The sequence below is a fragment of the Neopelma chrysocephalum genome, unplaced genomic scaffold (genome assembly GCF_003984885.1).
Source record: "Neopelma chrysocephalum unplaced genomic scaffold, ASM398488v2 Primary Assembly neopelma1_74, whole genome shotgun sequence".
Classification (NCBI taxonomy): domain Eukaryota; kingdom Metazoa; phylum Chordata; class Aves; order Passeriformes; family Pipridae; genus Neopelma; species Neopelma chrysocephalum.
Window position 1 is genome coordinate 5560128 of NW_020897735.1, and position 14478 is coordinate 5574605.

Consider the following 14478-nt stretch of genomic DNA (forward strand, 5'->3'; position numbering starts at 1 on the left):
GAACCGAGCAGGGGCTCTCCCGGGAGTGGGAAACCTGTTGGTTTTCCCCCTGGCCTCCGTGTTGCTGGGAGAGGCGCAGGCAGGAGGAGGTTAAGGAGCGAGGGCGTTGCTGGATGCCTGATGTCATGGAGGCCGGCGGTGGCTGAGGGGCCCTTTGTTGGCAGCGGAGCCCCAGCTCCCAGCGCTCGCCCGGCACGACCGACTCTGCCCAACTTGGTTGGCTTCGCTTTTATTTTTTTTTCTTCTTTCTTCTTTTCCTTTTTCCTTTTTTTTTTTTTTCTTTTCCCTCCCCCTCTCCTCCCTCTCCCGCCAAAAGAGTTGGGAAGGAGGGAAGATGGCTGGAGTTAACTCCCCGGGAGAGGAGATGCGGGGCCCCTGGATTTTCCGCCTCTCGGGCTCGCCCTTGTAATGCTTTTCAGAGCCCTGGATTTCGTCGACTTTTCTGGGATATTTTGTTTTAGACTTCTCCTGGACTTTTTCTGACTCTTACCGGATCTTTTTAGACTTCTTTTTAGACTTTTAACGGATAATTCCACAGTGAGAGAAGAAGCTGAAGAAGGGGGGGAGGGAAGGGAAACCAGACATCCGAAGCCAAACTCTAACAAATGAAAATGTTGGAGATTTGCTTGAAATTGGTGGGTTGCAAATCGAAGAAGGGGCTTTCCTCCTCCTCCAGCTGCTACCTGGAAGGTGAGTACTCAAAGGGGCTGGAGTTGGGTCGTGTTCCCAGGGGGCACAACCCGATCCCGCCACTATCCTAGGCACGAGTTATATCCCTCTCTTGGAAGTTGGGGCCAGACTTGGGGGCATGTTTGGTCCTGGCCAGGTTCAGGCTGGGTTTTTGGGTGTTGGGGTGAAGGAACCGAGGGGTGTTCGCGGCGTCCAGACCCAGGTGCCTTTCATTAAGTGCAGTTATACAGAGGGAGCGCGGCTCTACCATTTATGGTTGTAAAATGTCAAGTGATCTTATTGCCGAGCCCATAAACAAATCCGTATCTTCAGGCCTCAGCTTTATTTATTTTTTTTCCGAGGGAAGATATCCCTTATTTTGGATGTTAAAAAAACCCCAACTCCAGACTCAAGAAGAAAAGTTAGATGAGTCCATCCGTAAAATATTTTCAGCGTGCGTTAACGCATAATGTCTTAGTTAATTTTGGTTATCCCCTTCTAAGTTTGCTTTCCACAGGCATTCACTGAGCTGAATTTTCTCGCATGCTTGCTTTTAAGAAGTGTTTTTTGAGTCACACCCATGGTTGCTTGTAGACAATGAGATGTTAAACATATGGACTCAACTACTTGGGGTGGAAAGCCTGGGCGGCTGAGGCACCGTGCTGGGTGGGGGGAGTTTGGGGTGAGGTCTTGCTTGGCCTGACCTCATGGCTTCACACCCCACCTGTGGAGCAGCGTTACAGTCCCCCCATCCAGCCCCAGCCCCCGTGTCCGACCCACTGGGGCCGTCCAGGCTCCTTCAGCTTCTTTTGTGTTGCTGGATGTTGCCTCAGTAAAAATAATCCACATGCCAGGAGGACCGTGCTAACTCATCAAATCAGAGGCACGAAAGGCAGCAGCTGATTTCCAGGGGCCTATTGCGAGTCGCTGTTGCTCAACTCTCAAATATTCGGTGCAGAAACGGCCCTCGGAAATTCATAGGTTAGGAATCTCAAAATCTACAAATGGCTGCTCGTGGCAAACTCACTTGAAGTAGTTTTGGATCAAGAGTCTGTATTTGTCGGGTGCATTTAGTGGCTCTGAAGAATTTTCTATTCTCTAAAGTCAAGGAACGGTTTCCAGAGGACTTTTTTTGTTTATTCAAAGTTTCAGAAACCAAACAGAGGGTAGATGTATATGAGTAATTTTGATCTTTTTATGCGACTGAGTTCTTCTGGGATCTTTTAAGTCTATAAAACCTCTGTCTGTGTCCCCTGCCTCTGGTATTGCTCAGTCTGTGTGTTGAGAATGAGCTCCAAGCTGTGCTGGGCCTCCTCTCTGTGCCGTTGGATCTTTCAACACAGCCCTGGGAGAACAGGCAGAGCATCTGGGGCCTCTCTTCCCTGCAGAAATGAATGCTAAAGGATGATGTTACAAGGGTGTTACCCTGACTGTTTTTGCAAGTTTTCTCTTTTGTGTTCCTTACAACCACTGCCCCCCTTCCCACTTTGCAATGCAGTTGCATAATAGGATTAGAACATAGTTTAACTTGGCCATATCGGCAGCGCGGGTTAAGAACGTGATCATTAACACGATTAATATTGTGATATTTTCGCCTTCTGCTTCCCTGAGACTGTTGTTGCATATTTATTTTTTTTTTATAATGGGGTGGGAAACGAGCATTGAACTTTTAAACGGTCTTCTCTCAAAGTAGCTCAGTCTCACTTCTCAGCTCAGCATGGGGCAAAGCTGAGTGTCGTGTTAAAGGTGAACAGATGTGGCAACTGCGACCACGATGTGACAGTCAGTCAGGACAGGCAGCCCAGGACCCTCATAATCAATTGGGGACCTCTTGGTAAGCAGGGTAGCAGGGTAAGAAGTGAAAATCTATACTCATCTGGTGGGGAAAAAAAAAAGTTTTTAAAAAAATAGGATTTTCTGTTATTCCTTTCTGAAGCTGAAGGTCCCCACGTGGTATTCCTGGGCAGCTTTCTTATTAAAATTATTATGAGGTTGAAAGTGCTGTTGAGGACTCTTTAAAAAGAGTGGTGGTGGCTTGTCCCAAACCCCTGAACTCCAAGGGCACGAGTGAAAACCATTTGCTTGTGTTGCCCTTAAGAAGATAACGAGTTTTTACATACGGATTTGTTAATTTTGATGGAAACCACTTAAGCTTGGCAGATGATGAGAAGGGGACAGTTTTATGTCAAGGGTCAGAAACTAGGGATCATTGCTCCTGGATCTCTGTGAGCAGCATGTGATGGCCAGTCCATTCCCACGGGTGTTCCACAGCCTCTGTGAAGCTTCTGAAAGGATTAAGGAGATGATGGTGATATCATTGGAGGATTTAACTTTGCTCCTGATATCTTAGTTGTATGGGAAGCTGTTCAGGACAAAGGGAAGGCTGAAAGTTTCTTTACTACTAGTTTAGGAGACCTGAAACATTAGGTGCTTGGAAAACCAGTTGCAGCCAGGAGGATGGATGACATTTTACTTAATTCAGTTTCTTATTTTATTTTTTGTGTGTTTATAGAAGCATAGCAGTGCTTGGTCGATGAGTAGCAAAAATCAAAAGAAAATCAAGTCTGTTGTATTTTTAAGCACATTTTTGAGAATACTCTTCTGAGTCTGGATTTGGTGTAAGGCTGATTTAGTGTCAGGCCCATGTGTAGGTGTACACGTCCTTTTGACCAAGTAATCAGAAATGTGGTTTTCTTTTCATGGTGGTCCCTTCTGAAAGGCCTTTATGCTCTGTTAGTTTGCAGGAATGAGGATTGTTTGTGGATCCTCTTTGTGGTGGTGTGGAGGGCTGACAGGTGCTGTGGCCCATGGCTGTGTGTGGTACTATGCATGGGCAGGCTGCTCTGCTCCCTGAAAAAGCTGAAATCTTTTCTTAACTTCATCAAAAATACGTTTCAACTGGTTCTAATGATGACTGAGTTTTCATATTGATGTTTGAGCTGGGCATTTCTTTGCCCTCATTTCTATTCCCACTAGTAAATATTATTTTAAAATGTGACAGATCTGAATTTCTGTCATCTACTTTCTCCTTTCTGCCTTTGCCAAAGTGAATAATTCCTCACCCACTTCACTCCAAGAAAGGGTAAAGAGTAGAAGGGAAGAGGCACAGCGAGTACTGCTGCCAATCTGATCAGGAAAACAGAACATGTCCATGTCCCAAATAGGGGCTGAAATACTCTTGCTGCCTTTTTGGGCTTGGCTCTACCACTGAAAGGCAGAAGCCTTGTTTAAAACTTGTCAGTGTTCACTGTGAAGTTTAAAAACCATTTTGGGGACACTAGTAAAGTCCTTTTGTTTTCTAACTGAAATGATTCCTGTCCTGCCAGCTGTCAGATTGGCTCTCTCTCTCTTTTTTTTATTTTTAAGAGTGTCTTGTAACAGCAGAATAGACAGCCCTGGGGAGGAGCAGCAGCCTGTGGCCATTGCCCTGTTCCTGGAGAGAGAGGTTTTTTAATGCATTTGGACACATATTGAGCCAGACCCAAATCAGCAATGCAGCGACTCATCCTGTCCTGATGTCACCAGGATCAGCAGGGAGGGCTTTGGTCACCCTGTTAGGAAGAGCAAATGCAATAAGCTGGAGTTGCTGCCTCCCCTTGTAGAGTTCTTGCTGTTAAACACGTTTCTGGCTCTGTAATGGCGTGTTAATTATGTGCTTGTTCCAGTGGTTCTTGCCTGTCCCATCCTCATTTAAAAATCTGGCTGATGGTGCTTTGCTACCATTTCCCATGGGATGTGGTGAGGAAAGGATTATCATTTCCTGGGAAAAGCTGTAACTGTTTTCAGACTTAAAACTGATCATCAACAGACATGTTAGTCCTTCCCTGAGCAGTCTGTGGGGCTGCTTAGTAAAACAGGGGAATATAACAGTAAATATTGGTGATTCTTGCTTGGTACATTCCCTTCCCACGGCTCAGAAATGGACACACGTCACTGCTTTTGCTCCCTTAGTAAGGAAACCAAACCAAAAATTGCAAAGGTGAAGTTGTCAGAAATATTGAAGTGTCACTGAAGTTCACTTAGATCTGGTTACTCTTTCCCCTTCCTCTCCCAGAGGTTATTGTCTAAGGTCAGGAAGCAGCTTAGTACCAGATTTGGGAATAAAATCCGAATTTCTGCCATGCCCCTTATTCCACTCCGTCCATCAACAACTGTGATTAGCTGGCTGGGGAAAGATGATGTTTGCCATGTCACTAAGGGGTTATAAATGGAACAAATTCAGTGAATGAGCTCAGGGGGAACCTACAGGCCTGTGTAAGAGTGAACTTCCAGAAAAACCCAACAAAACAACCCACAACCAAACAAAAAACAGCAACAGATGTGTTTGATGATGGCAGAATCAGAAGGAGGGGGAGACACCACACCACCAAGGGGGTTCAGTGTTAGACAAGATCCAGCCCTGCAGTTGGTGGTGAGGGCCCGTTTGAGCACAGGCACTGCAGCAGGAGCCATGGGTGTCCTCGTGACCCTGATCTCACTAAAGGGATGAATCTGAAATAAAACATGAATCCTTCCTTCTTTTTTGGGAAGATCTGGTTTACTTTTTTTTTTTCTTTAAATTTTTAAATCCATATTCCGTCAGGCATAGGGAATCCATGAGGACCACTAAGGAAATACTGAACAGAGAGGCAGCTGCTCCATCTTATGTGCTCAGAGTCAGGACCATTTGGATGTATTAAATATCCATAACTATTCTGCCATTTATCGCAGTTTCTTCCAGGGGAAAAGAAGAGTACAGGGAATGTAGAGGAAGGAGAAGGTTTAGGTGGCATGTGTTGTACCTCCAGAGAGATTACTAGATGTGTTCTGCTCTCCCTCGCTCTACAAACCTTGTGGAAAAATTGCCAGCACAGTTTGTAAGCCCACAGGATGTTTGCTTTGCAGGGAGACAGGAGGTCTCCTCCTTCCCTCGGGATTGCCTCGCAGTCAGCTATGGAGAAGCTGAGTGTAATTCTGTGCTCCTGCCTTTTTTCCCAACCCTTCCTTTACATTGGGAAGGAAATTTGCTTGCGTTGATCTAGACCAGAATTATTCATGTCTGAGAACTTCTTACACAGCCCCTAACAATGATTCATGGCTTTGTATAAACAGTAATGAGCAGGAGATGGTTACCCTTACGAAACCTTTTAGTGTGCAAGCATAAATATCTCCTGGTAAAAACTTAATTTAGGAGGGAAACGATGACATTCTTATGGCTAGTGCCTCAAAATATAAGCTGCTGTTGTCTCACTTCAAAGTCTGCACCACTTTAATTAAGAGTCATCATTTAGTTGGTGTTAGTGGAGTACTGAATTACAGCGCTGCCTTGGAACTCCTACCAGGAATCCAGGTGTTATCCAGAGCACTGTATGATCAGAGTAATAAATGACAGTCTTGCTGGGATGCAACACAAGACAAAGTGGATGCACGGAAGGAACGACAGCGCAGCGATAACAGATTGAATTACGCTTGCTTCCTGCCCCATCGCCGTGCCAGGATGGCCTCCCGTAGGTGTAGCAGCCAGGCTGATTTATTAGGAGGAATCTGGCCCACTGAAGAGCTCAGAAGTGCTGTAAAATTGTAGTTAAAACCGGCAGTAGGAGGTGAGGAAGCTGTTGAAAAAGACCCTCAGTACGTATGAACAGCAACGTCTAATTCCTGCACTGAAGGACTGGAATGTCTGGGCAGATTTACCGGAGAATCGCTCGCAGGGATAAATGCTGCTGACAGCCGGCTGTACGTGGCTCCCAGATGGACATGTCCTGTCTGCTTCTCTCGCTTCATGGGTTTGTGTCCTCAGTCTGCTGACAGCCTCCTCTTGGGGCCCAGCCCTTTAAAAGTGTGTTTTGTCACGGTCTATCAAGCTTCTGCTACACTCGGGTCACCACAACTCTGCTCTTTCCTTTATGCTCTTCTCCGTGTTGACTCAGGGCCTCATCCTCCCTTTCTGGCCACCCATCCTCTCATTTGTTGCCTTCCCCACCCCACTTCTTAACCTGGGATTCTACCCTCTGGAAACACCAGCCCCACCCAATCCCAGAGTTGGGTCTGGTGTCTCCCCATCCTTCTGTCCTGCACAGCAGGGTTCATGCTCAGCATGTTCCCACACTGGGGTGCTGGTGGCTGCTGCACAGCGAGGTCAAATTGGGGGATACAGAGCATATGGGCATCCTGGGCCGCTGGGGTGGTTTTCCAGTTTTGCACATTCTCATATGTGTATTTAACAGCCCTTGCTCTTGTTGGTCCTTGGGTTTGCAGACGTTATCACTGAGTCAGTGTGTGTAGGAATGTCATCGAGCAAAACCTGCCTTCCCCGACTCTCTCGCTGCAGCCTGTGGGTGTTGTTGGCGCTTGGCACAGCCTTGTCTCACAGATGAATCGAAGCACATACCTTGGCATCCGTGTGCAGTGAGTCAGTCCCAGCATCCCTGGGCACGAGGGAGGGATTCTTGTGGAGCGCTTGGCTTTCCTCCCACATCCCCGTCCGTGGCTGTGCATGATCCGTCCTTCACTGGGCTGTGATCGCACTGGAGTTGGAGGGGAGCCTGCCTTGGATTTCCTGCCTTCCTGTCGAATCCATGCCCCATGTGGGAGGCATTTTCCTTCCTAACAGAGGTTATGGTCCATCCCACGGAGCAGCATGTGCTGGTTTGTACCGTGTTTGGGGGAGAGCATCACGGTCTGGCTCCTCGCTGAGGTTGTGTATGTGCTGCTTGCAGCTCTGCTGTCTGTTTGTTCCAGGTGTTTACTGATGGTGTAACTCCTTGGAGTATCTCCAGTCACTGCAGTGCCCTGTGTTTGATAAGGGAGCTTAATGGGCTTGACAGGATCAAAGCGTTTTCATGGTGAAATGATTATAGCTTATTCTAAAAGTGGATTTCCTCCTTCTTTATTCATTGTCCCTCTTCAAACAAACTCAGGTTATTAAAATATATTCTCCTGCAGGACACACAGGAAGGGGAGGCAAGGATGTCAATGTGCTTTAAAAAAACCCACCCAACACATTTCTTACTTTGGAAGAGTGTAGAAAGTGGAATTATTTCACTTTCAAAAATATATCTCCCTGCAGATACAGTTTAGCTGGGAAAACAGACCCAGCAGTATCTATATTTGCTGTTTTGTTCACATATAGGATACTGTGTTTTCCAAAGAATACAGTAGTACTCATGTACATAAATAACCACCCAGAGAGCCTTTTCCAGTGGTGACCTGACCAACACATGGAGGACGCCAGATTGTCTGTGGGTGAATAGTGGCACTTACACCACCAAAGCTTAGAAAATATTGTGTATTGTTAGTGTTTGCAGGGTTGGGAGCGTGGTTTTTTTCAGCATTGCTCCACTGGGGAATGTATTTTGGACCTGTCCCAATCCACACTTGACTTCCATATGTTTTCTGGTGTCAGTTGTATCAGTTCTTGAATCTACAAATATAAAGAGTGAGCTGTGCTCCCAGGTGACCTGATAATGTAGGAACCATTTGGCCAGGTATTTCTCCCTCCAAAGCCCTGCTGTGTTTGCCTGTGCAGAGGAGGGATTCAGCAGGTGGGGGCTGTTGCTGTGTAATGAGGAGCAGTTTTGTGGCGCAAGGGGCTGATGTGACGGTGCCGCGTTTCCTGTCCCCGGAGCTGCACTGACGCAGTGCTTTGTGTGCAGTGCTGTGACCTCGCTCAAAAAACTCATCCAGATGGAAAATGACCCTTCAGAAAACAAGAGTTTCACAACTTATTGTCCTGGTCTTCATATGCTAACACAGTCACACGTGGGGCTGCCAGAATATCTGGGGATGGCACGTTAAAGTGAGGGGGCACAACTACCTGGGGCATCACTGCCCCAAACTCTTCACTCATTGTCCAGAGCGGGGGCGGTTTGCAGGAGCAACTGCAACAAAATTCCTTGTTGGACTTGGACTTGCCTGATCATCACAGAATATTATATGCCCAGTGTGCTGCAGTGTGCAAAAAACTTTTGGGGGTTGGTTTTTACTCACCTGTGTAGCTCAATCTCTAGGAATCTCTTTCTCTGGAGGTATCTCAGGGTTCCTAAAAATGTAGACAGCTCATTGTGCACAGTGTGCTCTCTGCTGTGCTCTGGTTTCAAGAGGGGGCAACAAAAAAGGCACTACCTTGTCCTCAAATAAGAAGAAAGTGGTTAAAAATAGTGTGAAGAACAGAAATACCTAACTCTTTAAATACCATGTCTTATAAATCTCACCCTGCCTGGCTCTCTGTGCCACACATTCTGGCCATTTCATTTATAGGATAATTAAGGGATTTACCTTTTAAAGGTCTTGGGTTTGTTTTCACATCTAACCATTCCAGCAGCTAGGTGTGAGCCAAAGGATTTACAGGCAGCAAACAGCCTACGTGAGCTGCATTTACTGGAGGGAGGGAGGGAGAGGGACTTTCCTTCTCCTGTGTGTTGTGGGAGGCAGGAGCTGGGGGCTCTGGGAAGGCTGGAGGACAGCTCTGGAACAGGAGTGTCCTGCCTATGTGGCAGGAGATCTGTGTTAAAGAGCTGTCCATATCTATCCTCTGATGCATGAGGAGCACACGTGTCAAGAAACAATGCAAATTAGAAAGTCAGAGTGCGTGGGTTGACCAGATGGCTTTTATCAGCCAAAATGAACCTGGTTTTTCCTTTCTCTCTCTCCTTCTCCTCCAGAAGCCCTTCAGAGACCGGTAGTGTCAGACTTTGAGCCCCAAGGTCTGAGTGAAGCAGCTCGCTGGAACTCCAAGGAAAACCTTCTGTCCTGTCCTAGTGAAAATGATCCCCATCTCTTTGTTGCACTGTATGATTTTGTGGCGAGTGGGGACAACACTCTCAGCATAACTAAAGGTAAGGTTACTGGGCAGAATGGCACTGGGAATGTGTGAGAAGGCATAGGAAGAAAAGTGAAATAACAGAGTTATACACTAAACCCTATGGAGTTGTTTTTTACTGTGGGGATTCTCCTTAAACAAATACAAATATTTCACAAAATCATAACCTTTTTAAAGGTTAAAACTGTTTGGTTTTTTTTTTTTGGTTGCATTGGACAAGAAACTGTTTCTCAAAGCGGAGGTCTCCATTAGGAGCAAGAATTTGAACTGAGAAATTAAACCAAGCTGATTTTGGAGATGGCCTCTATTTTCATAGTTCTCCAAAACACAGTCCCTGTATGACAAATGACTGTGTATATAGGTATAAGGACCAGAAGGATTGAGTAAGAAAACACTACATGTACTCCAAGTTACGTCTACTTACCTTGCTAATTGAAATTACTTTTTTATTGTTTATCCACTCCAGTTCTCTCCTGGCTCCATCAAACCAACTCAGTTCAAATAAAATTTGCTGGATTCAGTTTTTAAGCTCAAGCAGTATCGGAGCTAGTGCAGAACTGCACGAGAGCCTGAAAATCTCCTGAAGCATGTGACTTTATTTGGCTTGGAGGGGTCCACTCAAGCTTGAAGAGAAACACATGCTCCCTGCTGAGTCAGATACCTCTTCTTTTAGGAGATTACTAGTGATCTGTTAGCCAGAAAGAACCTATCTTTGTCCTCAGCTGCCAGGTTTGCCATGTGCAAATACATTTTCTGTTTTCTAAGGTGAAAAGCTCCGTGTCCTGGGCTACAATCACAACGGGGAGTGGTGCGAGGCCCAGACAAAGAACGGGCAGGGCTGGGTCCCCAGCAACTACATCACCCCCGTGAACAGTTTGGAGAAGCATTCCTGGTATCATGGACCGGTGTCACGGAATGCTGCCGAGTACCTCCTGAGCAGTGGGATCAACGGGAGCTTCCTGGTGCGGGAGAGCGAGAGCAGCCCGGGCCAGAGATCCATTTCCCTGCGCTACGAAGGAAGGGTGTACCACTACCGCATCAACACCGCCTCCGACGGCAAGGTAGGCTCCAGGACATCCAAACCGTGAGGGAAAACCTTGCTGGGATGCTTTTGTCCACTGACTGCACGAGGTCAAACAGCAGCAATTGAGCTGAGCAGCTCTGAACCCTGAGCACAGCGTTTATCATCTGTAGTTACAGTAAACTCTGAGATTCTGACGTGGCTGGGACAAAACACTTTTACTCCTTTAGCAAACTGTGATATAATAACAGCTCAGCAGTGAAACACTTTAAGGTGGAAGATACTAGAGTTACATCAGAGCTGAGTGTAATGGAAATCATTAATAAGAGATTCTGAGGATGAATTCTTGTCCCTTATGTTCAAAAGAGAATCTCTTTGACTGCCAAATAGTAAAGTCAGCACCTGTTGCTGTAATTATTACAGTAATCCTGTAAATATTAGGGACAGAATGCTTTTTGAGCTATTCTGCAGTATTTTTAACTACTGTTTTGATTTCTCTACAGTATTTCAGCGTGATCATTGGAGACGGGTAGGCACTTTCACTTTTATATGGGCTGTGTCCCTAGTTCCTTCATTTTTTCCCTAGATTGTTGTGTGCTGTAGCAGTGTTGCAATGCCGTGCTTTGTGGATGCTGCAGAGAAATGTTAGCATAAAAGTGTAGTTTTCCACAGATTTTTGTTTCAATTTCATGGAAACACTTCTACTGGCATTGGATTTCGGAAAACATTGTTTTTTTAACAAATCTATTTTAAGCAGTGTCTCTTTAGATCCTGTGCAGAAGTTGAAGTGTGGGTCTGGAGCATGGCTGCTGAGGCTCTTCTTGCCAGCATCTAATAGATGACAGATTCTGTGCCATTAAATCACTTCAAAAGAAAAAAATAAAAATAATCAAGCACAGTAGTGGCCCACTGTGCCCAATTTTCCCTTGTCCTGTGAGAGCTTCACTCTTCTTACAGCAATGCTGTCAGCAAAATCTTTAGCTTGAAAACATAGGGAACCAGTACATCATGTTCCTTATTTATCAGAAACCTTTAATAAGGTAAACAGATTTTATTCAGTGATGAAATACTTTTTGCCTGCTTTAGCAAACAGGTTGTAATTGAGACAATTCTGACCATGTGTTTCCAAGTTACGGTGCTTTGATTCTTCCTTTTTCCTCCCATGTAGACACACTCTGTGGTCAGCAGCAGCACTGTGACGTGCAGCATACTTGAAGGACTACATGGCAATCTGGAATATTATTCCTCCTCCTGTCTCTGTAGCTGATAGTCCCTCTATTCCCATAGATGCTGGCAGATGAGCAGTGTTCACATGTGAATGTTTTGAACCGAATCCTCCTTCGGTTGGTGTAAATAAACACGTGTCCATGAGGAGATAGCACATGTTCTCCATTTGAGCTGTAAAAGGGTTTGGCATGTGAGGGCTTTCATCCCAGCAGAGCTGTTTTTATCCCAGAAACACGGTTCTGCAGAGCTGCAATAATCCATTCAGGTCTGTATTAGCCAGGTTAACTGTTCATTTTCCACGAAGTTGCTTGAATTGGTGTTTTTGAGAAAAGGTGCAGTTCGGAACAATGCACTGCAGCTCATGGTGGCTGGAAATGCTAAACTGAGCAGCAGCAGTGGCTGGGAGAGCTGTGGCTTTTGTGCTTCGCCTCTGCACGCAGGGGCAAGTGAAGAGGTACCACAGTCCTCCTGATGTTGTGCCAAGTGCCAGCCTCCCTGCAGAAGGGGCAGTTTGCCATGTCCACGCATCACAGGCTGCAGTTTGCAGCCTGGCGTGTTAAACCCCATCATTTTCAATTTGTGTTAACGAGCCGGGCAGTGAATCGTGACAGCTTAGTGCCAGATGTGCTGCCCACTCTGCTGCTGGGCTGGGGGACACCGAGCTCTTTCAACACACTGTCCCTGGCTGTCAAAGCTGAGGAGCTGGGGGGAGAAGCAGCCAATATCCCTGTTTGTCCCTCTGCGGAATGGAAGCTGCTGGAGCAGGTTCCTGCTCTGAGCTGCTCGTGTCACACTCAGTTACTGGCTTTGCAGCAGAGCGTGGCTGTGCCGAAGGAAAGCTCTTACCTTCCCTGCCCTGAGCACCTGGGGCCTCCCCAGCCTGCTGTATCATTAGCCAGCCTGTCCAGGGAATTTAATGTCTGCAAGTTCTCCAGTAAGGATGAATGGCTTTGGTGGGGTTCTCTCTTTGCCTGAGAGAACATGCTTTAGGAAAAAGAGGTGTTAGAGGAATGTGTGTCCTGCATTGCAAAGCCTTACCCAGGCTTTGTCCTGTTGAAGGGACTAGGAGGAGATCAGAGGTTTGTATGTCTTAACTTTAGTACTGGTGATACCGAATGCACTGGGCTTCAACAACTTTAAAAAAAACTTCTCCAGGATTTTTTACTTTATTTCCCATTTTAATGGGTCATATTCTTCCGGACCACCTTCTAATGTTTTGTTTTGTTGGTTGGGGTTTTTTTTAAGGAAGGTATTAAAAGTGAGCTTGCTTGATTTGGCTGGCACAGTGCAGCCAGTCATCTGGTAAACCACTTCCGTGGTACAGAGGACTTGGTTTTCCTGACTTGATAGTACTTGAGGCAAAGCCTCCTATTGAGTAACCAACTGAATAAACAGCCTTGTCCAGCTAGTTCTTCAAATCCTGCTGTCTTCAGCATGAAGGAATCAGGATTCATGTCCTGCTTGAGTCTCTTGGACCCTCCAATGGCTGAACTTGGATGCGGACTCACTCCTTTATCAGGGACCTTCATGGGTTTTTTTGGTGTGGATATCCTCCATCCTGATGCAGGTTTTCTCTGAAACCTTTGGCCATTTATTTAGCCTCTTCTCCTTCTGTAACAAGATCATATAATCTGTCACACTAAATACAGATATCTCTAATTCTTATGAGATATAAGCTGTCATAAAACCATGGGCAGCTTCCTTCTTCATCTTCTCTAATACTTCGAAGTAATCCTGGAGTTCAGCTTTCTCTACATCCATATTTTTAGATTTTAATCCTCGGTGTAACATGTGAGCTGCCCATACCACTGCAAGTACTTCAAGTTGTTCCCAAACAGGCATGGCTTGTTTTAAATTGTGGTTGTACCAGCTAATGCTTGGTCGCTCGCACCAAGCAGCTGTGAAAGCCTCTTATGTTGTCACTTTTCTGTTCTCAGAACATCTGTTATTAAGGTGATTTCACCTCATTGACCATGCAAAGTGTTGTGGGGTTTTGGAGATTTTTTTCTTTTTGGTTTGGGGTTTTTTTTAGCCATGGTGTTGAAATGAGATTTGGTTGCTTTACCAAAACAATATCCAACTCATTTTGGTAGAGGGTTGTGAACATGCTTCCCAGGAGGATGCCTTTATTTTCTGGAGTTAAAGTTTCCCCCAGAGTTTTTTATCAGCATCTGTAGCAAAAGAAAAACAAGAGTGAAGGGAAGGTAGATTTCTCCAGGCCAGGGTGTAAAACCCTGCACTCTGAATGCCGTTGCACACCGAAAAGCCTTTAACAAGGGCTGTGATCTCCCAGCACCAGCGAGGTAGGTTTCTACAGCACAGCTGCCTTTTTTGGATGACAAATGCTATTTAGTGTTCACTTCCCAGAACCCTTCCAGGGGCCCTTGTTGTGTTACAAAGGCCATAGCTGGAAAGCCAGTGGCCTCCCTGTGCCTTGCAGTCTAACCTGTGACTGATCTGCGAGGTCGTTCACTGCTGTGTTTGTTTTCCCCTTTCCCGGTTACAGTGTGCCTGAGCTGAGCATTTTACCTTTCTGCAGCTCTTCCAAATAAGTCCATGACACTCATAGATTGGCAGCTTTTGCCAATTCTGACCATAATAGTCACTGGACATACATAAATTTGTGGCTCATCCTCATAAACCTGAGCAGGGATGTGGGCAAGCAGGATGCTGAGGGGGAGAGGCACTTTCATCCATCACTCCTCCTTCCTCGGATGATAGAACTGCTCTTTTCCCTCACCTTTTCTTGCATGTAGTGCCT

At 45.9% G+C, this 14478-nt stretch overlaps 1 protein-coding gene across 2 annotated transcripts in view; it reads left to right on the forward strand.

The window, feature by feature from the left end:
- Positions 1–14478, forward strand: part of ABL1 (ABL proto-oncogene 1, non-receptor tyrosine kinase) — a 78664-nt gene that overhangs the window by 46178 nt on the left and 18008 nt on the right. The window contains exons 1-3 of one of the 2 annotated variants that reach the window (XM_027687737.1): positions 280–690; positions 9312–9485; positions 10235–10530. In XM_027687737.1, coding sequence (XP_027543538.1) covers positions 606–690; positions 9312–9485; positions 10235–10530 — 555 coding nt within the window. In that variant the 5' untranslated portion in view covers positions 280–605. Of the gene's footprint in view, positions 1–279; positions 691–9311; positions 9486–10234; positions 10531–14478 lie in introns of those variants that run through there. The other variant, XM_027687736.1, reaches the window with a different exon arrangement.